This window comes from Trichoplusia ni, unplaced genomic scaffold (assembly GCF_003590095.1).
Source record: "Trichoplusia ni isolate ovarian cell line Hi5 unplaced genomic scaffold, tn1 tig00002396, whole genome shotgun sequence".
NCBI classification, from domain to species: domain Eukaryota; kingdom Metazoa; phylum Arthropoda; class Insecta; order Lepidoptera; family Noctuidae; genus Trichoplusia; species Trichoplusia ni.
In genome coordinates this window covers 1-22,746 of record NW_020800275.1, presented here as the reverse complement: position 1 = coordinate 22,746, position 22,746 = coordinate 1, and the positions used below count along the sequence as shown (strand labels likewise).

The window sequence follows — 22,746 nt, the reverse complement described above, 5'->3', positions numbered from 1 at the left end:
TCTTTTTTGGCTGTGGCAATTATCACTCACCCTATTTGCTAAGGCAAAGAGGAGACAAGTAGGGGTGCAAGCGATGCGACGTCAGAGTGACGCCATCCAATGTTTAATGTGTTGAGGCATCACATTATTATTACCGATGGTGGCGCTGCCTTCCCGCCAATACGACGAAACCTTGATTTATTCCATTAATATTTCCTAAATCAAACCACCTATATTCTAAGTCTTTAGATACTCTAAAAAAGTAAACCAGTAAACCTAAAAAAATACAATCTCATAGTAAATAAAGAAACAATGTAAAATGTGATAGCTATTTTTGATTTAATAATCTGTATTTTTGTTTCACACTAGTTTCGAGTCGTGAATTATTTTTAAATTGTATTTTTATTGCCAACAAATTGGAGTGTACAATAGATAAACACCATTTATTTAATTTTTATTAGCTGGACTGTTACAGTGCTCACATATTACATATGTTCCTACATTTATGAATCTTAATATTATGCAAAAAGTACTCACTCATAAAGTCAACTTACCCCATAATAGCAAGTCTATAGTTTTTATGTTTGAAGTTGAAGTTTCCATCCTCCTTGTAGTTTCCAGCTAGTTCCACCGGAGTGTTCTCCTCAGGGTCATACTTCAGCTTCGCCAGACCCTCAGCCAACGGTGACATCTCACCACCGTCTGGATTCGTTTTCATGAAGAAAGGATGCTTGTCCATTTCTTCCTGTTAACATAATAATCATTTCCATCATTCTTGTTTTTATTGTACCATTTTAATTTCATATGTTTTATAATCAATAAAAAGCTTATCTGAAGATTAATATTACAAGATATTGCATTGCTTTTTCATTTGCCTAGTAAACAGATGGTCATCAATACTTTATCTAGAATAACAAATTGCTACAATCATCTCAAAAACCACCTTACATTACACCACACATTACATTACAAACAACTATACAACTATTAACTTAAAAGTAAACCGGAATCTGACCAAAAATCCTTTTATTGTTCACTATCTAGCAGATAGAAGTTACCTTCTGACTAAGTTTCATCATTTCATGTTGAGCGGTTTAGACGGTATTGCTGTGTCAGACAGATTATCTCTTTTATGTGTAGGTTAAGTTGGTAGGTCATGTCGGATGTGTGTTGTATTGGGTAATACGGTATATTTGTAACTGGTGTATATATATTGGGTTGGTTTGTAAAGAGAGGTGAAAAAGCTCTTTAGAAGAATTATCTTACCTCCCACTTGTCTTCGGGCCATCCTTCTGTGTACCTCTTCTTCTCCAAACTATTGATGAACTCATCTAACTCTCTATCCAACTTCTGACTTAGTGCGAGCCTTTCCTCGTCAGTCATAGGCTTTTTAGCCTCCTTAGAATCGCTTTCAGCCATTTTTACTATTATTTATTGTACTCTTCGCATATATATTTACTAATTTACATACTAAATTAAAGTCCACACAAGCTACTACAATAACAATTCAACTTTCGTCATTAATATTTAATTAAATTCAAATAACTTTGAATATAACCTAAAAGTTCTGAATTTGTTGATGTATTTTGAAATGACAATTACATTACAATGTGACCCATCATGCCTGGGTTAATGTCAAAAAACGTTTTATTGTTTGATAGGAAGAAGCTGTGAAAAATTAATTTATTCTACTAACAATAATACTAAATTATACATTATAATAAGAAACATGACAAAAAATATAATTCTGAATTTAGTTAATCTAAAAGACTAGTGATTTAATATAGTGTGCCCAAATGCCATTTCTGAATGTATTCACATTTACGAGCTTCACGCTTTCTGAAGTATTCAGGGTAATGAGCTTTCTCTAGCGGGTGCCAATAGTCAAGTACCCAGTCCGGAGGTGTAATTACTCGTTCAGACGCACTCCCACCATCACGTGAAGTAGGAACTAAGAACAACGAAACAGAAATCTCATTTGTGCCTCTGCCCAACCTGATATGCCTACTCTGTTTCGATCTGAAGACACCTTTGCTTGGCTGTGGTTTCTTTCAGGAAGAATGTTTTGACTGAACCGAAACTTAGACCACATAACTTTATAATTGACGATTGCCTTCTAAATTTATAAATTTTATTGTTGTATATAAATAAGAAACGCCTCCCACAGTAAGGAATTTAATCCTTGTATCGCGGGGATTTTCACAAACATACAAATAACATGCACAAAGACACCCAGACTCAGAACAAGCATTCGTGGATCACACAAATGCTTGTCCAACGCGGGGATCGAACCCGCGACACGACGCGCACAGTGGGTTTGGCGAGGTAACTTCAACCACTCGGCTACTCGTGTTGTCACGAAAACATTGCCTTCTATCTGACGTAGGTACTCATGTATTACGTTTCTAATAATTTTAATTATAGGTACTAACATCTGTTGACCGGTAGTGGGCACCATATCTTAAACAGCTCATGTTCCCCAAGCCAAAGCAATCGACGACGTTCTTTCGGATCAGTAACACACTTGTTTTTGTCAAACTCAGCTCTCAAAATAACTTGATGATACCTTGTAACATGTCTGTGAAAAACAGTGTAAACTAAGCCGTTGTTTTACACTTACATGATTACTGAAAATTTTACTGTTCTTACCTATTTACATAGAACGCTTCAATATTTCGTAGAGCTTTTTTATACAAGGTACAAACTTTTTGAGAATGAGTGCATAACTCAGGTGCAAATGGCATTTTATCGACCTAGCAGAAGCGAAATAAAAATATTGAATATGAAAAGCTATTAGCGTTCGCTCACAATAATGGTATATGCGTCAAAATATGCTGCAATGTCAGTTAAATATTACACAAAAAGTATCTAGTTTTGGCCAGTTTTGTTACTATTCCACGTACGAAAATTACACTTCGTTTTTTTCTGGTGCTTTGCGATCATATTTCTGAATAAAGCAATCTATTTATCAATCATCTAAAAAGATTTTTGAGAATACTGTGTAACGAAAATATAGTGACTAAATAGCCTTATTTTAACATAGCAAAAAACTACGTGAACGCAAATCTGACACTGACAGATAGCTTTTGCTGTCAAACAAATGTTACTCTGATTTTATGTTGCTGATTGTTGCTTCGTTCGTAATGTTCGCTAGAGATCGATTCTATTTTGAGATTGAAAAGTGATACAGTTGTAATAAGTATTATTTTTGTAATACAAACCGTTTTATGCATCTAATGCTTGAACGATATTCATGTGCATTTTATCTATATTGACTCTCAAAGCCAAAATGTGTAGCTGAAGTTCTACTGAGCCGGTTTTTGTTGCTAATACCTAATGGTAGCCGTAACAAAACAAAAATAAACATGTCTGATGCTTGGGAAGAGATCCAAGCTGTTAAAAGCAAAAGAAACAGTCTTCGAGAGAAGTTAGAGAAACGTAAAAAAGAACGACAGAATATCTTAAGTGCAAATTTAGTTCCTGCTGAGAAATCTGAAGGATCTCCGGGTGGCGGGAAAGAGCGATCAGCGGCGAGTCCATCGACATTGAAAAATGAAGGTAATCAGTTTGAAAATAACAATTATTACCCAAATATAAGTTATAATTCTGTTTTATAATTATTATTACTACTTTCAGCAGCCCCAGCGACTACAGAAAAGCCAAAAGTAGTTCCATCGGCGTCGCTGGAGGTTCGTTTGCTACAGGTCTTGTCCGACATGCAGTTGCAACTGCCGGCGACTGCCAGTGCTCTGCTGCCTGGCCTAGGAGATGTGGATGCAGGAATCGTGGCCAGCTTACTGCAGAAATTCGCTACACAGAAGCTCATAACGTAAATATAATGAGCCTTGCTTTAAAATCTTTAAAACATACAAAAAGCCACTTAGTAACTAAAATTTAAAACTTATTAAACTAAAATCAATCTCAAAAAACTTAATATTAAATTCTGTTTCTATAATGTTGCTCATACTTACAGGATAAAGGAACGGACAGAAAGTACAACAGATGCAAGCATAGAGGTTGAGAGTGCAGAGTCTGTAAGACTAGCTGCTGTGCTTGCTGCTCTTATGGAGGAGCAGAGCACTGGGAATAAGAGAAAAGGTTTTACTACAATGTACTATTAATAATAAAAGAATATGATGGTTTTTTTACATTCAAAAATAACTTAAGCATAACAATAACAAGTTAAACAAATTAATGATAATGATATATAGCACTTCTATAGAATTGTAATAATCTTTGCCTTCACAAGTGATCACAAAAGACTTAACTATAAACAGTAGAGTATAAAGCTATTGCTTCAATTGTACCCCTTTTATCATGGGTTTTATCAAAGGTTGAGTTCACAAAATGGCTTATGTAGAGATAGGCAGCAGTATGTAAGTCAATATGAGCCATTGTTGCAGGTGATAGCACTACAGAAGAGACTGCAAATCCCAAAGTATCAAAAACTGCAACAGATGAGAAGAAAACAGCCAAAAATGATACAGATATTATGGTAAGTAAATACTCAAATAATGTTTGTAAATCCACACGGCATGCTGACTATCTGAGTTATAATTATAAATAAAGTTTAATATTAAATTATAAAAGAAAAAAGTTTTCGAATAGCTGCTACTAATTGCAGTCGCTCCTGGCAATGCCTTCGAGTCGTGAAAAAGCTGTGAAAAGAGTTGGTGAAGAGATCATGGACCTTCTGAGCAAGCCCACTGCCAAGGAGAAGTCTTTAGCTGACAAGTTCAAAAGTCAAGGAGGTTAGTTATTAAGACAATCTAATTTAAATCAATTAATGTAATGAAAATGCAAAGTACTTAGCTGACTTGTTTCATATTAGTACTGGTAATTATTTAAAATCGCTCTAGTTTCCGGAATAAAATAAGATATCTTGAATATTTATGGAACCGCCACGACACAAGGATTAAATTCCCTACTGCGTTCGTTCTAAAAAGTTACCAATAATATGCTAGGATGACGCCACCCTGCGAACTATACGAAATACTTCAAAGGTCACCTCCCATATTAACCCAATTCCATACCCCAGGTGCTCAGGTGATGGAGTTCTGTCCGGCGGGCACGCGCGGCGAGTGTTCCCGCGCGGCGGGCGCGGGCGCCGGGCCCTGCCGCAAGCTGCACTTCAAGAAGATCATACAACCACACACCGACGAGGCGCTCGGGGACTGCTCTTTCCTCAACACCTGTTTCCACATGGACAGCTGCAAGTATGACGACACATACACACGCACACACACACATACACTTAAAGGCAGTGGTTCACAACGGCTCAATAGGAGCAAAAAGATAAAGTGCCAATTCTTATACATTGCAAAGCCACAAATCGACCAATAACTCATTTTATGTCGACTTGTGACCTGTATATTTAATGTTCCCCAGATACGTGCATTACGAAGTCGACAATACGGATCCCAATGCAAACGCGCCCAAACCTGAGGCCGCGCCTAAAGGGGCACATAATGGTAAATATAATTTAGAGAACTTATAATAATATTTATTTTTTCTTAATTGAAATAACCGTATGCTGTTGTATTTTAGGAACTCCGGCCGCGCCAAAAGTGGATGGCGTGTTAACACTGACGCCGCCGCAGTGGCTACAGTGCGACCTACGATATCTAGATATGACGTTCCTAGGTGAGTATGTTTCCCCCAGTGCATTTGGCAAATTTTGGCTTGAGGCTTTAAAAGTTAAATGCTATCATGTACCATGTGAAACCAGCTATAATAATTTCGCTATCTCGTCAACTAGTTCACATTATACACGGTCATTTTTTAGTCGTCTTACAAAAGTAGCCCAGTTCATGTATCCGACGTAAAATACCCCTAGGCGTGATTATTATTTTTTCATCATCAACTAATATAATAAGTGCGAAGAAAAAGTAAACAGATATCTGAAATATACTCTTAAAAATGATAAAAACGACGCCGCCCGCGCCCCTCACCATTGTTACAAGGCTCGGACCGCGCTCGCAACAGAGCTGTGTTTCTAAAAAACTACGAATTGCATCATAATATTGAATAAAAATTGCATTTTAAATTTATTGAAATCTCATAAATACCATTTTTATCATAAACGTGTTCTAGTCAATGGATACATGAACTGGGCTGCTTTTGTAAAACGACTAAAAAATCACGGTGTATATAAAAAAAATGTCAACAACATAGGTTCATACACACAAAATGTTAAGTTGTGGTATAGTCAGGAACAAATTTGTGAATTGACGCCGCGATTTGCGCCGTGCAACCTACAACGAGCGGGAACGGTGCGAAGCGTGAACGTGAACGCGGGAAACTATCTACACACGCGTTTCGCGGCTTTCGCGCCGCGAGTGTGGAGCGCGCTTAACAATAGTATTGTGTGCACCGTAGGCAAGTTCGCGGTGATAATGGCGGACCCGCCGTGGGACATCCACATGGAACTGCCGTACGGGACCATGTCGGATGACGAGATGAGGTGTCTCGGAGTGCCGCAGCTGCAGGACCAGGGACTCATCTTCCTGTGGGTCACCGGCAGGTAGCTTACTTATATACTTTACTTTGATGATTGTAATTTTCCATGGCTCACGAAACTATTTGACGGCACAGTCTATGTTGGTGTGACAACGATGATGACCTACATGATGTGTATTATTTTAAGTAGCAATATAATAGTCAACTTGTTTACACAAGAAGCTGATTAACATACTTTTTAGTATAAATATTAGAAATATCACCCATATTTACATAAATGTTGATCCTGGATCAAAGGATTTTTGAGGGGCACCACTCAGTATGAATAAACGTTGTTTAGAAGAATTGAGGAGTTATCAAAACAAATTTACATTGAAAATTGAACCTTATAACTATACAGTTATTTTTCTTTATCAGAGCGATGGAGTTAGGGCGCGAGTGCCTCAAGCTGTGGGGCTACGAGCGCGTGGACGAGCTGATCTGGGTGAAGACCAACCAGCTGCAGCGGATCATACGCACCGGCCGCACTGGGCACTGGCTCAACCACGGCAAGGAACACTGCTTGGTCAGTATGCAACAGGCTACAGGTCAAAAAGGGTGTCTTGTGCATGTGATTTGTATGTTTGTAAAACACCCGCGTCACAAGGATGAAATTCCTTACTGCGAGTCTTATTTAAAAAAAAAAAGCATATATGAAATTCTCGCGTACGAAATTGAACTCAGAAACGTTTCTTCAATATTTTATCTATATCTATTTTATACGATATCTATTTTTCATGACACCATTTCTTTTTTCATTTTAACGGCAAGACAAATTTTACTTGGACTAGACACGACTAGGTATAAATATAATTATTTCATGTTAAAACATTCAGTATTTTGCTAAGTAGTTCTTGATTTTATTTGAAATCTTTGTGTCTATGAGTCCTATCTGATGTGAACTACCTACTTCCCAGGTGGGTATGAAAGGCAACCCCGAGAATTTAAATCGCGGCCTGGACTGTGACGTCATCGTGGCCGAGGTACGCGCCACCTCGCACAAGCCAGACGAGATATACGGCATCATTGGTAAGGACACTACTTTCAGTTAATAGAAATTAAGTCATTAGTACAAGAAGAACGATGAACCGATGGCTTTTGTATACCAGAAGTCACTTGGGTGACTAAAGGTGAATATTTGCACAGAAAACTTGAATCACAAATAGATGCTTAAAAGGTTATTTAATTTCAGAACGACTCAGTCCTGGTACAAGGAAGATAGAACTGTTTGGTCGACCACACAACGTTCAGCCTAACTGGTCAGTAGTTTATTTGGCAATAGTATACAAACCTTAAAATAATGAGAAATTATATTTTCTTATCTGTCACATTGGTAACAGGATCACCTGCTGGATCACCTCATTTCTGATTCTGTTTCATAGAGAAGTAGTAGATAAAGAGAAATGGTTATTGAATTGTTTGTCATTTCCAGGATAACCCTGGGCAATCAGGTGGACGGCGTGCGTCTGGTGGACCCCGATCTGATCGCGGCCTTCAAGAAGCGCTACCCCGACGGTAACTGCATGGCACCGCCGCCTCCAGACCCCGGCCTCGCATAGGGTAACAGTAATGAGACATGTGTAGAAAAACTCCGCGTTTAAAAAAGCAGGTATTATCTACCTTGTGGAATTGATAACTTTTTGCAAACACACTTAAAATGACATCTACACAAACATATTATGTCTATATCCTTGCAACAGTCTTTGCAAAAATTCGCTGCAGTTTGTTTTTGCAAATGAGTGATACCGTTGCCAAGTTGCATGTTTGCTCGGAAATGAACAACTTTTTCAATATGATGTGTGAATTTCGCTCGACTTTTAAACGGACAAACACGTTGTTTATGATTGTTTTCTATGAAAAAATAAAGTGATAACTTTGTTGAATTCTTTAATAATAGTTTTATAGACTGTCGTAAGTTCTTATCTTGCGATTATTAAAGTTAAGACTGTGAAAACTATATTTTATCCACTATTTCCTGAACATGAAAATTATATTTTTTGTATGTTATTGTAAGCAAACATTGTATGTAAGTTAAATAAATTGTTAAGTTACTCTAATTATAGCATAACTTAGAAAAAAATGAGTAACCCAATCATGACCACAAAAAAGGCGAACTGTACATAGTGTAAATATTTAGTGGTAATAAAAACAATTTGGATATAAAACGTATTTTTATTAGTGTGGTACGATAACACGACACAATTTGCTCGGCGGCTCAGTAGAAGCTGGTGGTCTGCGGGTTCCGCCGGCCCTCGGCGACATCGGCCGCGGCTGGCTGTAGAAACTCCGCGATAACGAGCTCGGCTTCTCTCTGCCGCCGCTGAAATCACACATATCATGTAATGTACGAGGTTTCAAGTCGATTATTTGGAAGTTCATGCGCGCACGGTATACGCGCGCAGAAAAAAACGCTTGGCTGAAACAGTACCTATCTTACATAATTTTAACTACTAGGTGGTATTAATAGTTGTTTACTAGTAATTTGTAAGGCAATTCGAAACTAAATCTAAGGGAAAATAAATTTACCTTAAGTCTTGCGTATTACTTGGTTTCATCAAATTACTGGCTTCTAGTGTTCAGATTCTTGACACTAGGTTTTTTAGGAGATAAACTAAAAAAATATAAATGAGTCCGTTAATAAAAACATTTAAACGTCGATTAGATCAGGTCATAGCCTCTGGTGATATGACTGATCAATTTGCAAGCTATAAGAAATATTTAGTAAAATATTTTTAGTTACCTGACTTTTTCGTGAAACCCGCCACTTTTTTCTGCATTGATAGTTTCTCGCAATCTCCTTTGAAACTGATGATAACAAATAATATTAAATATGTAGATCTTATGGTATTGGGCGTAGTATAACAGCTAGGCTAATAAAGTTGTTATTTTTGTATTTATTTCATCATGGACCCAATCGGAGTCCTAAATCATGTTTATTGACTCCAGTTGGTCCCTAAATATTAGGGTGTTCCCGATATAATGTGTAAGTAAGCAGTTAATAAATAATGAGCAGGAGGGTAGATATGCCTGACGACTCAACGCGTACTTCTACACTACATATCATAAGCGTTTGTACTTGTTGTGCACGTGTAATACCTTGATGCTGTTGAGCATGTCCCCCTGCGTGGCGAGCGGGCGCTCGTCGGAGCGCACGCTGGGCGCGCGGCGCGGCGCGGGCGCGTCCCGCGTGGCGCCCAGCGACCCGCGCCCAGCGACCCGTCGCGACACATCGACACTGCCGCAACAACACCTTACTACAACCTAGTAGTGACCAAGCCATAGTATCTAACTAGAATTAATGTGTACAACAAATATCCTTTGGGATTATTTGATAATACATTTTGGTACATTAAAAATGTACATACAAATCTAAAGCCTTATAGACCTAAATATGTCTTTAATTTTAAAAAAGGCTTTCAATTTGAATACTAATTTACTGTTGGAATAAAAATGTTATTTGTTCTTGCTATAATAGAAGTAAATAAAATTAAAAGCAAAGTAACTTAGTTAAAGTGTATCATTAAAAATGCATAAATAACAAAAACATTTTATTTACTCTGTTCTAAAATCTAAATCACATGCCTTTGATATTGGTAACAATATCTAAATATAATATTACTTCATAGACTATAAGTAAGTGCTGCTAAAACATAATAAATAAGAGCTTATCTTAATACAAATTTGTTTGAAATTAACTAAAAATTGTACAACAGACCCCAATGTATTTATAATAATATATCTTGAATTCATGAACAGCATTGAGTGGCAAAAAAATAACTAGCAACAACTTTAATCCATGTGAAGTTTTATACTATTTAAATATCCATCCAAATAATAATGGAAAAAAATATTTATAAACGCTGATGACTGGCCACTCTTTTGAGAATAAATAAGCATTATGTTATTCTTTGCAATCATTGTGAGGTCATTCTACATAAATTATAACCACCGTTTATAAATAGTTAAGCTGTATCCTTTGACCTTTCTGTATTTGCTACTACTGAGTCCTTTTTATCCTCTATTTCCTTAGTATCAAGTTTGTACAGCTGCTTCCTCATGGCCGCCGGTCCAACAAACATTTCCGGAGTCTTCTTAGTTTCTGGTAAATATACTTCATAAGTCTTGAAATATTTGAGAACACTCTCTACATCCTCTTCCTTTAATTTGTATTCTAATGCTATTTTACTAGCTGTTACTTCGTTTGGGCTCGTTTGATGTGCAGATATAAAGTTAATTGCATCTCTGAGTGTAGTTCTTCCATAGGTCACTTTCTCTGGTTCTTTAAAACCAAAATCATATTCAGGCGGCACGGTACGGTCCAGGGGCAAGGCGCGCTTACTTTTAGCTTTTAATCTCAACTCCTCCGTAACGTCCACTTCAGGTCTTCCGTGTGAGGTTACATAAACGTCTTTTAATCTTATATCGAGTCCTTCATCTTTTTTATCTAGCTTTTCATCGATATCAGGGTTTAATTCGAGTGTTCGCTTTAAATCTTCGATATTATCGGGGTATCTCGGAGCCGGGACTGGTTTGTCTTTTGAAATAACTCGATGCGCGCGGTTCTCAATGTTGAATGACTTGATAGGTCGCAAAGCTTTGTCATTAAAGCACCCATCTCAGGCAGCTTTATCACAGTATTATTTAACAATAGTCACTCAATTCACTTGAATAACATCGCTTCAAAAGTAAATAATGTCGATTGCATCATAATAAGTGAGGTTATTTTCATTAAGACATTTGACAATTGTCAGTTTCGAATTCGGAATTTAAAATGTTTTTTTTTTGTCTGTGAAACTGGCAGCTGTCATTATAATTGCCAGTATCATTACAGTAAAAAGTTTTCAGTGAGTGCAATATAAATAAATAAATAACTCAAGTATTGTTAACCAATAAAACATGATATTATACTTACACTTGAGTCTCGATAGGACATCTTTCAAAGCAGATTTTGAGGCATCTTTTACCAGAAATTTCTCTGTTGGTGATGGCGTGTTTGTAGCCCTAGATTGTTCATTCGTCATGCGCCCAGGAGGACTTGGACTGCGTCCAAGCCTTCGTCGATGTTGGGGTTGCATTGGAGTTTTCGACGCTGGGAATAATCATTTCAAAATTTATTTTTTATTAACATTTTAAGTTTCTTGGTTATATTAACCAACGCATTGCAAAGTCCCAAAATTTCTGAAGAAATCGTGATTACCTGTGCTGTAAGATGATGGCGTAATATGCGCTGCACCAGTTGGTAATGGGTTAAAGTAGTTATTTGTAGGGCGGCTTGCATAGTGAGGAGTCACTGTAACAGCTGTGTTCAATTGCTTCTCTCGCTCCGTGTTGTATATACTACTTCGCATTAGATAATTCTGAAAACGAAGGGAGAATTAATACTGATTGATGAAAATTTTAAACGATTGTTTAATTAAACAATGTCTTTCTTACTCTAGCATCATGAACGCTTTTAATGACGGGCGCTTGGCTGGTACGATACGTTGTTATGGGATTTAAACCACGGATACTTCTTGAATCCGACTCCTAGAGGGTAAAACACGAAAATTACCAAATATAGTAGGAACATACAAAAAAATATTGAAGTCTTAAATATTTACCCGTACGAGAGGTTTGATAGTTTCCCTCGGCGGCGGGGATCGCGTAGCTGAGGTCCTAGAAGTTGGCCGACCCGCTTTAGGGTCTCCTGCTCCACTACTGCGCCGCGACACATTACTGATTGCGTCATAGTGGTCTCTATTTCAATACAAAATATCAACATGCATCACTTAAATTAGTTAAACTTATGAACGAAAAATTTCAAATTGAGTTTTACCCTCTGTATAATATCTTTTGAGTATTGTTCATAGTTTGCGTCTTCACGCGCCAGTCGCACTCCTTCTCGGTCGCCTTATTAAAAGCTATATCGACAAAAGAAAGCCATTTTAGCACATTAAATTCTCAAAATTGTTAGGACTTTTGGAATAAAATGCAGATGCAGAGTTAACACACAATGGATTTTTATTTAGATGAAGTTTTACAAACGCCCGACGTCCACCATGACCGATTGCAGAGAGAGAGTTGCCAGTGTAACAAAACAAAAAAAATATCTATATATCAAACATAAGTGTTGCCTCACATAATAGGTTGCTACAGCATATTTAACACACCCCCTCAACACTTAATTTTTGATTGATTAACCTGCTTAAACTAATATATCTAACTTTACCTTTATGTCTAGCAACTCTAGCATAACAACATCAAAGATAACTACCCCTTTATAACACAGTGGACACACTTGCCTTAACAACATAATACACATCCAGCCCCTTAACAAAATCAGTAAAAATTAAAACAAATTCAGAAGCAACACTAATAAAATATCACCCCCTTAATGGAAAACTTATTTTAAAATCTTACTTCTAAGTTTTCTTCTATATCTAAATATATACACTCTTCTTCCTGCTCTGCTTTTTCAGGTTTATCATGTTTCTTCACAAATGTAACATCTCTCACTACTTCCACTGCATTTTGCCTTGGAAAATAGATCCTAAACCCTTTTGTGTACTCTCCGTAACCTACAAAAATACCTTTTTCTCCTTTTGCATCAAATTTCTTCCTTTTTTCTTTTGGTATGTGCACAAAGACTTCACTGCCAAATGTATGTAAACCATTAACATCAAACTTTTTCCCTGACCATGACTCGTATGGTGTTTTTCCTTCTTCTTTGCTATGGTAAGTTCTATTTAGAGTGTACACAACTGTGTTAATCGCTTCAGCCCAGAATACTTTGTCCATTCTTTTTGCATGCAACAAAGTTCTTGCTCCTTCAACTAGAGTCCTCATATCTCTTTCAGCTTTCCCATTTTGCTCTGGACAATAAGGTACTGTAGTCTCATGTGTCACTCCATGCTCTGCCAATAAGGTTTTCATTTCTGCATTTACAAATTCTGTCCCATTATCACTGCGAAGTGTACAAACTGGATTATTCAATGTTTTTGCCCTCATAATAAATTCTTTAATTTTTTCAACAGTTTCCGACTTGTAAGTTAAGAAATAAATTGTCCTATAGTTTGAGAAATCATCCTTTAATAAAAGAAAGTACCTTGACCCTCCTATTGACTTTTTTTCTATTGGCCCACACAAATCAGCATGCACCAACTCACCTGTCTTACTTGTAGATCTTCTACTACTATCAAATGGTAATCTATGCTGTTTGCCTTGTACACAAGCTGTACATGTGTCAATTGGTGACTCACTAAAATCAATATTATTTTTCTTTAAAATTCGTTTCACTTCCATATAATTTTGATGTACTAACCTCTCATGCCATTCACTTAACTCAAGTTTAGCTACATTAGCCGCCAAAGATTCTGACTTAAAGTCCATTACATACAGCTTCGAACATGATTCCTTATTAGCAATAGCACACACTCTATTATCCTTGGAAAATACACACTGATCATTAGTCATACTCACTTGAAAACCATTGCATACCACACTACCTACAGAAAATAAATTAATCTTTAATTTAGGAACATGCAAAACATTGTTTATCGAGCAACTGACATATTCTTCACCATCAAATGCCATTAATTTTATTTTGCCTATACCTAGAGCATTTAGGTGTCGTCCATCACCTATCATCACAACCTTAGGAGTGGATAACCTTTCATATTCACAAAATAATTCCTTCTGATATGTCATATGGTGACTGGCACCGCTGTCTACCAACCATTTTTCATCTATTAAACCATCACTTGCGCTAACTGGCACTTTAGACACAAAAGCATTTTCAGTTTTCTTATTATTTTTAGTAGCTTTACATTTGTCCTTAAAATGACCTGGCTTTTGACAGTTAAAACACACATCTTTAAGCTTACAATCTTTCTTCAAATGACCTGACTTGTTACATAAAAAACATTTATAATTACCTTTGTTTTTACCTTTTTGACCTTTAGAAAACAATGCTACACTTTCGTCTACCTTACTGCTACTCTTATTATTTAGCCGTTCCTCTTCAACTAAGAGCCGTGCCGTTAAATTATCAACAGTCTGTTTTTCTTCTGCACATGATTCCCACGCACTAACAAAGTGAGAATACTTCGGTGGAAGTGACATGATGATTTTCGACATAGCCATCCTGTCGGTTACCGATTCTCCCAGTCGCCTCAAGATCTGCTGCTGTTCCTGCACCTTGGAAATAAAGTCCGCGACACTCATGTCATTTTCAAATTTTAGGGCAAAGAATCGCTGCTGTTGCAGCATCAGTGACGTTTCTCCACCTTTTTCATATATACTGTGCAGCCGGTTCCATACTTCATGCGCTGTTTGACAAGTAACTACTTGATGTAGAACTGGTTCCGCCAATCTTGTCACAATTGCACTCATCGCCTTCAAATCCTTGTCTGCCGACGCCTGCTCGGGCTCCGCTGACGCCTGACCGGGCTTCGCCGACACTTCATCTGGTTTTGTCGCTGCCGCTGCACTGCCATTACTGGGTTTGAGATTCGGATTCGTTACAACCTGGTATAATCCTTGTTCTCTCAAAATCACCGCCATCTGGAATCTCCAGACGCTCCAGTTCTTTGCTCCCTCCAGTCGTATTACGCCGAGCTTTTCCATCTTGATATTTCGTCTCGCAATAACAAAGCAAACCGAGTGACGCCAAAAATGCCGGCCGCCACCGCGTTCCTTCTTGCTTGTCGACACCCGACCAAGCTCCTTCCAGACGATTAATCCAAAGCCAATCTTCACCTAAATACGTTTACGGGCCTGGGCCCATAACCTGTTAGGACTTTTGGAATAAAATGCAGATGCAGAGTTAACACACAATGGATTTTTATTTAGATGAAGTTTTACAAACGCCCGACGTCCACCATGACCGATTGCAGAGAGAGAGTTGCCAGTGTAACAAAACAAAAAAAATATCTATATATCAAACATAAGTGTTGCCTCACATAATAGGTTGCTACAGCATATTTAACAAAAATAAAATCATATTCATTAATAATAGAAACTGATTACAAACCAAGTCTAATAATCTGCAAAGCTTATTCGCATTACATTTGTCTGGAGCATAGCTTGCGCAACGCACCGACAACATCCACAGACCGTAGTGTATGCTTTCACAACATGAATGACAGCACAGTATTCTCTTCCACAGCGAGATTCTCTCTGTCTGGCTGTCACCGTCTTCGTGCTCCTCGGTTATCAAGTTATTCCTTATAATACAACCTTTGACTTGAGTCATCGTTGTAGTCGGTATAACAGTCAAGTCGCAAGACGTTATAAATACTTCATCGTCTTCGTGATCCGCCTTACTTCCTGGCTCTGGACGTAAAATGAGAAACACATTGACGAAATTCCCTGATTGCGTGCCATGTCCATGTTTAAAATAACACTGTTTATCAAGTCATTACGTTATAAGAGTGACGGTGCGTTGCGTAAAGCTTTGCTGCAAGAAAAGCTAGGAGTACAAACAGTGCTACTTTAAACATTTTTAAGTAAATCGTAACAAGTAGGTACAGCAATAGAAAAAAACAAGATACCATACATTAAGGAACAAAATAACACTGTTTGGAATGAGTAATTTAAGAGTAATGAACTACATACTATAAAGGCCCTAGATCAGCCTATCACAGTCGACATTTTCTTCCATTCAACCTTCGCCAGGAAAAAATTGTATGTACTTGACAAAATGTAAGTTATACCTGTACCGCGCTATCGACTGCAAGAGACTAATAAGACGGCAAATGAGATGTTGAGCAGCTAACCTTCTTTGATTCTTGAGTTCTGTGGCCTCACAGGTGAAGCTACTTCCGGGCGACATTGCTTCTGTATCGGAGGCGGCGGTGACGGGGACTTGTGAAACACCCACTGGCCTTTGTTTCATAGTTTTCTCAGCAATCGAATAAACACCAAATTCGTGCAAGGGCATCTTTTCTGTGTCCTGATAGGTACGTTTCCTGTCACAAACTTTATTAATTTCAGTTTTCATTAGCAAATTTTTATTAAAAACTTTTGAGAATGGTATGAATTGTATGAAAATTAAAAAAAAGCTACAAGGTACTCACGCGTACTTATCGGGAATGCCCAACTCCTTCTCGGCGTGTCTCGCCTCATAACCCACCCACCGCTTCAGCTCAGGATTAAGAACTTCGGTTGCGTCCGAAAACGGTCGAACAACCCCGATAAATACGTAACGTGTCATTTAAGATTGAAAACGAGGTTTACGAAAATTACTAAAATTACATGTGCAATACTGGTGATGTAAAAATATGTAATCGATTCCAAACTGTCACTGAAATCTTCACCTGTTTACCTATAAAGATTCCCCTGCTTTATCAGCCACGGTTCCAGCTCCTCCAGCCAACCCTGGAAATAAACAGATAAAAATATTGCATGCATGGGAAATCTTAAGGCTAAGGTGCCAGCATGCGGAGAAGTGGAGGAATATTTACCGATAGTCATTAAAGTATATTGGTAAATTTTCATCACTTTCTTCACTCCGTAGTTGTACCTACTTTGCTTCATCGAACTGGCAGTCATAAGTATTAAAGTTTTTTTACCTGTTGGTGTCCAATGACTGATCCGGTCTGCATATCCTCATCCAGCCTATAGCTTCGTGAGACGTCATCCGGTAGTGCTTAATCAAGTAACAACCAATCAACGAGCCCGTGCGCCCTAGACCTGCCTAAACAATTTGGCCGTCAGAAACATAAATACAATGAAAACGAGAAAATATCTCAAACAGATTAAATTCATAACCTTGCAATGAACCGCTAGGGCACAACTGGCTTCTTCGCTAATCTGCAGAAACTTGAAAAGTATGTGCCGTGGGGGACACGATCCGTCAGGAAAGAATAGATCGTAATGTAGTATCCCGACATTGTTAAACCTATAAGTAGTAAAAGATCAGAAATGTATGTGTAATGCATATTCCTTAGAATGAAAATAAATAATAAAATAAATGCGGACAACATCACATACATTGTTCTGAACCCAAAGTAAGTTGCCAAAGCACTTGTGTTATGGAATTCAGATACAACGAAGGTACCACAAACACCCAGACCCGAGACAATGTAGAAATGTGATTTTTACATTGACCTCACCGGGGATCGAACCCGGGACCTCAGAGCTAGCGACACCTTGAAACCGGTGCGTACGCCACTCGACCACGGAGGTCGTCTAAATAATAATAATGCGATATGTGTTGGTACTTACACGTTTCCATCATACAATCTTTGTTTAATCGTATGACTATTTTCACGTTGTTCTCCAGAAAGTAATTTATGTACATTTCTGGGGGTGATACAAAGACACGCTGCAGTCAACTGGGCCAATGAATGCCAGAAATTTTCCTGGAATATAATAATTTATCAGTGCTATACAAATGGACGCCTACCACCAGCTTTTTAATGAGGACCCGTGTCAGTTTAATCTGCGAGGCAGTTAGTAGCGCTCTGGTTTTTAGAGGTGGTGGAAGGCTCCCTGAAAATCTTCACATCTTGAACTATTTAAACAAAGTGCCATCTTACCAGGCACAATCCAATTGAGATCGCCGCCTTGAATTTTATCTATCTATCATATTCTTCATAATTAAAGTCTTGAAAATTAAAAAACCCTAATTCTCGAGCCTTCTTTATTGCTTGTAAGCAGTCTGTCAGAGATATCGTGTATGACGAGTCACCTTGCGTTGCGTCTTGAAAGGGTCTTAGGAAATATAGATTTAATTGGTTAGTAAATAATTTTTTTAGCAAAAAAATACGAAACACTCAAAATATATTCAAACTACTTCAACAATAATGTAATAATTAGACCTGTAGCTCTGACCATGGACCATCAAGGGCTTCAAGGCGTCTCTTGGTGTCAAACTCAAATACAATACTCCATAACATCCCAGCAGAAATGCTGAATTCGCTTTCTCTTAGGATCGATAGAAGTGTAATGTACAATAGTTTGCTTATGAAGATACTGTTTCAGTTTTTCATTTAATATTCTACAATATTTATATACACAACCAGATTTAAAGGGCCAAAATCTGAATAATAATTTTCGTATAGAAGGTCATTGTCTATACAAAAATAATGTGTATCGACCGTATTTTTTAGAGTTTTTCCTTGTCTCACTGTTGCAAAGTATAAAACATTTTTTATATATTCTGCCATAAACAATATATCAGGACTTCGAGTCATCATTGCAATAACAACGATACGTAACTTAATTGATAGTACATCTTCAAAATAATAAAAAAACTCATTTACAACTAAAATACACAGTTTTTTGTAAAATAAGACACTAAAACACGACGATTTCACAACACAAACATATTTTCTAAACAAATTTTACAAAAATAAAATCATACAAAATTCAAATGACGCTGTCGTTGGCACTCTTTTGTTTTAAACTTACCGCGGTCGAGACTTCAAACAGATTTACAAGTTGCCAGTCCCTAATTGTTATGCTTAAGTTAACTAATTCTCTTCGCAGTTCAAATATGGTAAATCGTCTTCAACGATTACAAATTATAATCAAAAATACCTAAATTTTGGGAAGTGAAAATAGGACATAAATACAGAATATTTTCGTATCCAATCATCAGCTCAAATTAAATGGCAAGTATTGCAAGCTTCAAAAAATGTTTGAAAACATCACAGTAAAAAATGTTTTTGACAGCTCTAGTCTTTTTCCGGTACGCAAGGTAAATTGTCAAACGTCCTGTGTTGCTTTTCTCTGAATCTTGAGATATTTTCGCAATCTAAATTTCTATTGTGACCGTAGCTATTACTAAATCATGTCGGTGTATATCTCAACCTATTGTAATTCGTATTTCAGGTCGTCCAATCATAAAAAACCATGGCTGATGTCGAAGTGTAAGTACTGTTTTATATTATCTCGATTTTGCCTATTCACCGCGTTTTGATCTTAAATCCTTGAATTATCAACCGATTATGCGATGAATAATTGTTTTTTAGTAGCATTTATAATTCAGTTTCGCATTTAATATAAAGTAAACATGTTGTCAACATAACCTTAAACTTACTATTGTCTGAGAAAACCGTAAATCAAATATCAGTACGAAATGTTTCTCAAGTATATTATAGCACGACGTTTCATCAATCTCAATCTATTCGCTCCTGAATTGTACCTTTAATTATGGTAATATCCGAATTAACTTGCATCAATGCCTTAACTATAATACGATGTGGAATTTGACATTGTTCAGAAGATTAACCTATGTTTGTATGTTAGTGAGGTACCCGTGAACCCCGTGCTGAGCGGCGGAGCTATGGACGTGAACACTGCCCTCCAGGAGGTGCTCAAGACCGCCCTCATCCACGGTGGGCTTGTACATGGACTCCACGAGGCTGCTAAGGCTCTTGACAAGTTAGTAACAAGCTTTAGGTGCTAACTTGTATTCTATTATCGTTTGCAGTAAATTTCTCTACCATTTATCATAGTGTTGTTTACATGTCAATATTTCTTATTCTTCTAAAACTAGAACTTTGGTGCACATAACCGTAACAAATTTAATATGTAATGTGTCTGGACCATTAAAAAAAATTAACTGTTCAATATGACATACCATAACCATGTGGGAATTTTAATTTAGTAAACACTGAGCATTGGAACTTAACCCAATATTCATGCAGTGTGGCACTGTTCTAGTTCCATGCTGTGTGGAAATATCTCATGTGGTGACAACTGTGTGGGATTCACTCTGATGCTAACAGTGACGCACATGCATAGTACCACACTGTTCTAAATGTAAACATTGTGGCCTCCCATATGTGCCACATTTCATTAATTGTCATCTCAAATCTTGTGTTGCCAGAAATATAATGCTCAAATTTTTTCACTTCCAAACAGGTAACACATCTGCAAGCTTTAATGTTTATATTTGACTTTAAATCTGTCTTGCTAAATGTATAATTGTCATTACCAGGAGGCAAGCAGTACTGTGCGTTCTCGCTGAGAACTGTGATGAAGCTGCATACAAGAAGCTGGTCCAGGCTCTCTGCAACGAGCACCAGATCCCACTTGTGAAGGTAATGATTTTTTTCAAAGTATTACTTAAAAGATGGATGTTCAGACAAATAACCATGAAAAATATAAGTGGTTGACTAATATATTGTCAAAAAAACTATTACAGCATTATAATTATTTTTAAGGGCCTGTCTGCTCTAAATTAAGTTATTGCGCTCCGCACGAGCGGTGCCAGCCCCATGCTGGTCTCGCAAAAGGAGCGCAAAGTAAACTGTGTGCCCCTATGGTGACCTTCAACATGAGGGATCAACTTTCCTAGCACCCAAACATTAACATTCCTGTTTCATACGATCTGCCTTACACTATTATACTTTTAACTCATGTGTATTCATAAAACTATTGTGTAATTCAGGTTGACAACAACAAGAAGCTCGGTGAATGGGCGGGTCTCTGCAAAATCGACAAAGATGGCAAAGCCAGGAAAATTGTCGGCTGCTCATGCGTAGTAATCAAGGTAAGCAACTCACGACTTATCAAAATAAGATAACAAATTTTAGTCTCTCATCTCGAAATTATGCCATTATTTATTGTAATTAGTTGATAATTTGCAATATGTTGCGCTCAGCACGAACACTATCAATATTCATCGTTGCTAGTGACGAAATAACAGCGCAACATTAAATCGAGTGACCCTATGGTGTCGTGCTACTTGCACGGGCAACTTTCCTATCACTCAAACATTTTCATTACAAAATAATTAACCATTTTGACACTTAACAAAATGTGCCCAAGGGTCACAAGTTTCACATTTTTAAATGCCTCTTAGCTGGTGTCTTTCTTGTATATGTTACTGCTCTAATGCAACTGATGCTATTATTACATTTATTACCATAATATGTTCAGTTAAGACAATCTTTCAATTGCTACTTTTTTACAGGACTTCGGTGAGGAGACGCCAGCGTTGGACGTGCTCAAGGACTACCTCAAGTCCTCAAGCTAAGCCACCTAGTGTTATAAGTTTACAAATAAAAAATCCAAAAAAATTACACTATCTTTTTCTTCCGGCCAAAAATCCTCGCTAAAATTTCTCGTTCGATTTTAAAACTATTGTTTACACACAAACTGAATGTAGAATTCTGTTATTCATTTTTATTTAAATAAGAATCATAAATAGGACATAATTAAAGTTACATTAAACAAAGCAAACATTCCATACAAACATTATTTTGTCTAGTCACTCGTATCTAACTAACTTGTACGTACGCTGAACAAGCGCATTTTATATATTGTTGATACCAATAATAGTTTTACACACAAATCTTAGCAAACTGATCGCATATCTCCTTGTGCTTCGGCCATTGTTGCACTTGGCATTCCCTGAAAAGCAAGAAATCTATATAAAAGTACATCCATACTTAAGGCAGTAAATGGATATGTTGAACTTTGTTTATTATAGTATTGCCAAGTCTTAATATGATCTCATGTACCGTATCGCAACACTGACCTGCCACAATACCACTCAGTCTTACATCTGGAGCACTTCTTAGTGGCCTTGTCTCCACATTTAGCGCACTTAGCGCCGCCGCTGTCCAGCGCGAGTGCGGCGTCGCTGGTGTAGGACTCCAGCAGGCGCTTGGCCATGTTGCGCGACTCCTCCGACCCGTCCATATGAAACAACTCCAATTGGGCCTTAGCTAATGTCTTGGTGCGCTTGTGGACTTTCTTTAGGCAGGCATCTTTTATCTGAGAACATTGGAGACCGGATTAAAAGCGAAGTTTAGCAAAAAAAAATTGTGCACGTCCGTGTAATTTTTTATGAAATCTAAATAAAATATTTCAGGCCATACTTGTGGCACTAGTTCGATGAGGGTACATCCAGGATTCTTGACGCCGTTGGTGCGGTTGTGCAAGCTGGAGTAGTCGCCCACGGCCAGCCGGCATAGGAACATCTTCAGGTCGCCAGCGGTGGGATCTGGTCCAGCATCGACTCTGACATCTTGGCTTGCAACTGTAAATACATAAATGTTTTTAGTAAGTAGATAGGATTTTTATAAAAAAAAAACTTGAGAAATTGATGCAAAATAAAATATCAAAACAAGAGGAGGACATTTGGGAAGAAAAACCCATCAGTCATTTCGTAGTTTACATAGTTTCTGATTATTTGATAATACATGGAAATATTATAGTAACGGCTTACCCTACAAAAGGCACTACGCCGGCATTCATCGATGGTGTAGTAGTGGTTGAGTCGCGGCTCCAGCAGCAGCTGCCGCAAGCACAGCCACAGCTGCGCCTCGCTGC

General features: G+C 37.6%; 5 protein-coding genes and 1 pseudogene across 7 annotated transcripts; 2 read left to right on the top strand and 4 right to left on the bottom strand.

The window, feature by feature from the left end:
* Nucleotides 1-387: 387 nt before the first annotated feature.
* Nucleotides 388-3,009, bottom strand: LOC113507542 (NADH dehydrogenase [ubiquinone] 1 beta subcomplex subunit 9-like). Of its 2 annotated transcripts, XM_026890401.1 has the most exons (4): nucleotides 2,629-2,995; nucleotides 2,412-2,557; nucleotides 1,246-1,930; nucleotides 388-724 (listed from the first exon to the last, which is right to left on the bottom strand). In XM_026890401.1, the coding sequence occupies exons 3-4, from the start codon at nucleotides 1,396-1,398 to the stop codon at nucleotides 530-532; spliced, it is 348 nt and encodes a 115-aa protein (XP_026746202.1). In that variant the 5' UTR covers nucleotides 1,399-1,930; nucleotides 2,412-2,557; nucleotides 2,629-2,995; the 3' UTR covers nucleotides 388-529. The 2 variants fall into 2 exon arrangements, with proteins under 2 accessions (XP_026746202.1, XP_026746201.1); XM_026890400.1 differs by lacking the exon at nucleotides 388-724 and having other exon boundaries at nucleotides 1,750-1,930; nucleotides 2,629-3,009.
* Nucleotides 3,010-3,070: 61 nt separating this feature from the next.
* Nucleotides 3,071-8,321, top strand: LOC113507541 (N6-adenosine-methyltransferase catalytic subunit-like). Of its 2 annotated transcripts, none has more exons than XM_026890398.1 (13): nucleotides 3,071-3,537; nucleotides 3,619-3,808; nucleotides 3,953-4,077; nucleotides 4,383-4,474; nucleotides 4,604-4,730; nucleotides 5,018-5,195; nucleotides 5,368-5,450; nucleotides 5,527-5,622; nucleotides 6,358-6,502; nucleotides 6,856-7,003; nucleotides 7,395-7,506; nucleotides 7,670-7,736; nucleotides 7,910-8,321. In XM_026890398.1, exons 1-13 carry the CDS (start codon nucleotides 3,345-3,347, stop codon nucleotides 8,034-8,036), a joined length of 1,683 nt encoding a protein of 560 aa, XP_026746199.1. In that variant the 5' UTR covers nucleotides 3,071-3,344; the 3' UTR covers nucleotides 8,037-8,321. The 2 variants fall into 2 exon arrangements, with proteins under 2 accessions (XP_026746199.1, XP_026746198.1); XM_026890397.1 differs by having other exon boundaries at nucleotides 3,072-3,537; nucleotides 3,616-3,808.
* A 730-nt stretch (nucleotides 8,322-9,051) lies between these two features.
* LOC113507544 lies at nucleotides 9,052-18,851 on the bottom strand (annotated as a pseudogene).
* LOC113507543 (protein NDUFAF4 homolog) lies at nucleotides 10,013-11,285 on the bottom strand. The gene is made up of 2 exons (XM_026890402.1): nucleotides 11,273-11,285; nucleotides 10,013-11,092 (listed from the first exon to the last, which is right to left on the bottom strand). Exons 1-2 carry the CDS (start codon nucleotides 11,283-11,285, stop codon nucleotides 10,440-10,442), a joined length of 666 nt encoding a protein of 221 aa, XP_026746203.1. The 3' UTR covers nucleotides 10,013-10,439.
* A 265-nt stretch (nucleotides 18,852-19,116) lies between the features above and the next one.
* Nucleotides 19,117-21,491, top strand: LOC113507539 (40S ribosomal protein S12-like). The gene is made up of 6 exons (XM_026890395.1): nucleotides 19,117-19,159; nucleotides 19,294-19,331; nucleotides 19,711-19,845; nucleotides 20,405-20,507; nucleotides 20,858-20,959; nucleotides 21,383-21,491. Exons 2-6 carry the CDS (start codon nucleotides 19,315-19,317, stop codon nucleotides 21,443-21,445), a joined length of 420 nt encoding a protein of 139 aa, XP_026746196.1. The 5' UTR covers nucleotides 19,117-19,159; nucleotides 19,294-19,314; the 3' UTR covers nucleotides 21,446-21,491.
* Nucleotides 21,492-21,581: 90 nt separating this feature from the next.
* Nucleotides 21,582-22,400, bottom strand: LOC113507540 (zinc finger MYND domain-containing protein 10-like). Its single transcript, XM_026890396.1, has 3 exons — nucleotides 22,293-22,400; nucleotides 21,950-22,188; nucleotides 21,582-21,822 (listed from the first exon to the last, which is right to left on the bottom strand). Exons 1-3 carry the CDS (start codon nucleotides 22,392-22,394, stop codon nucleotides 21,753-21,755), a joined length of 411 nt encoding a protein of 136 aa, XP_026746197.1. The 5' UTR covers nucleotides 22,395-22,400; the 3' UTR covers nucleotides 21,582-21,752.
* Nucleotides 22,401-22,746: the final 346 nt, after the last annotated feature.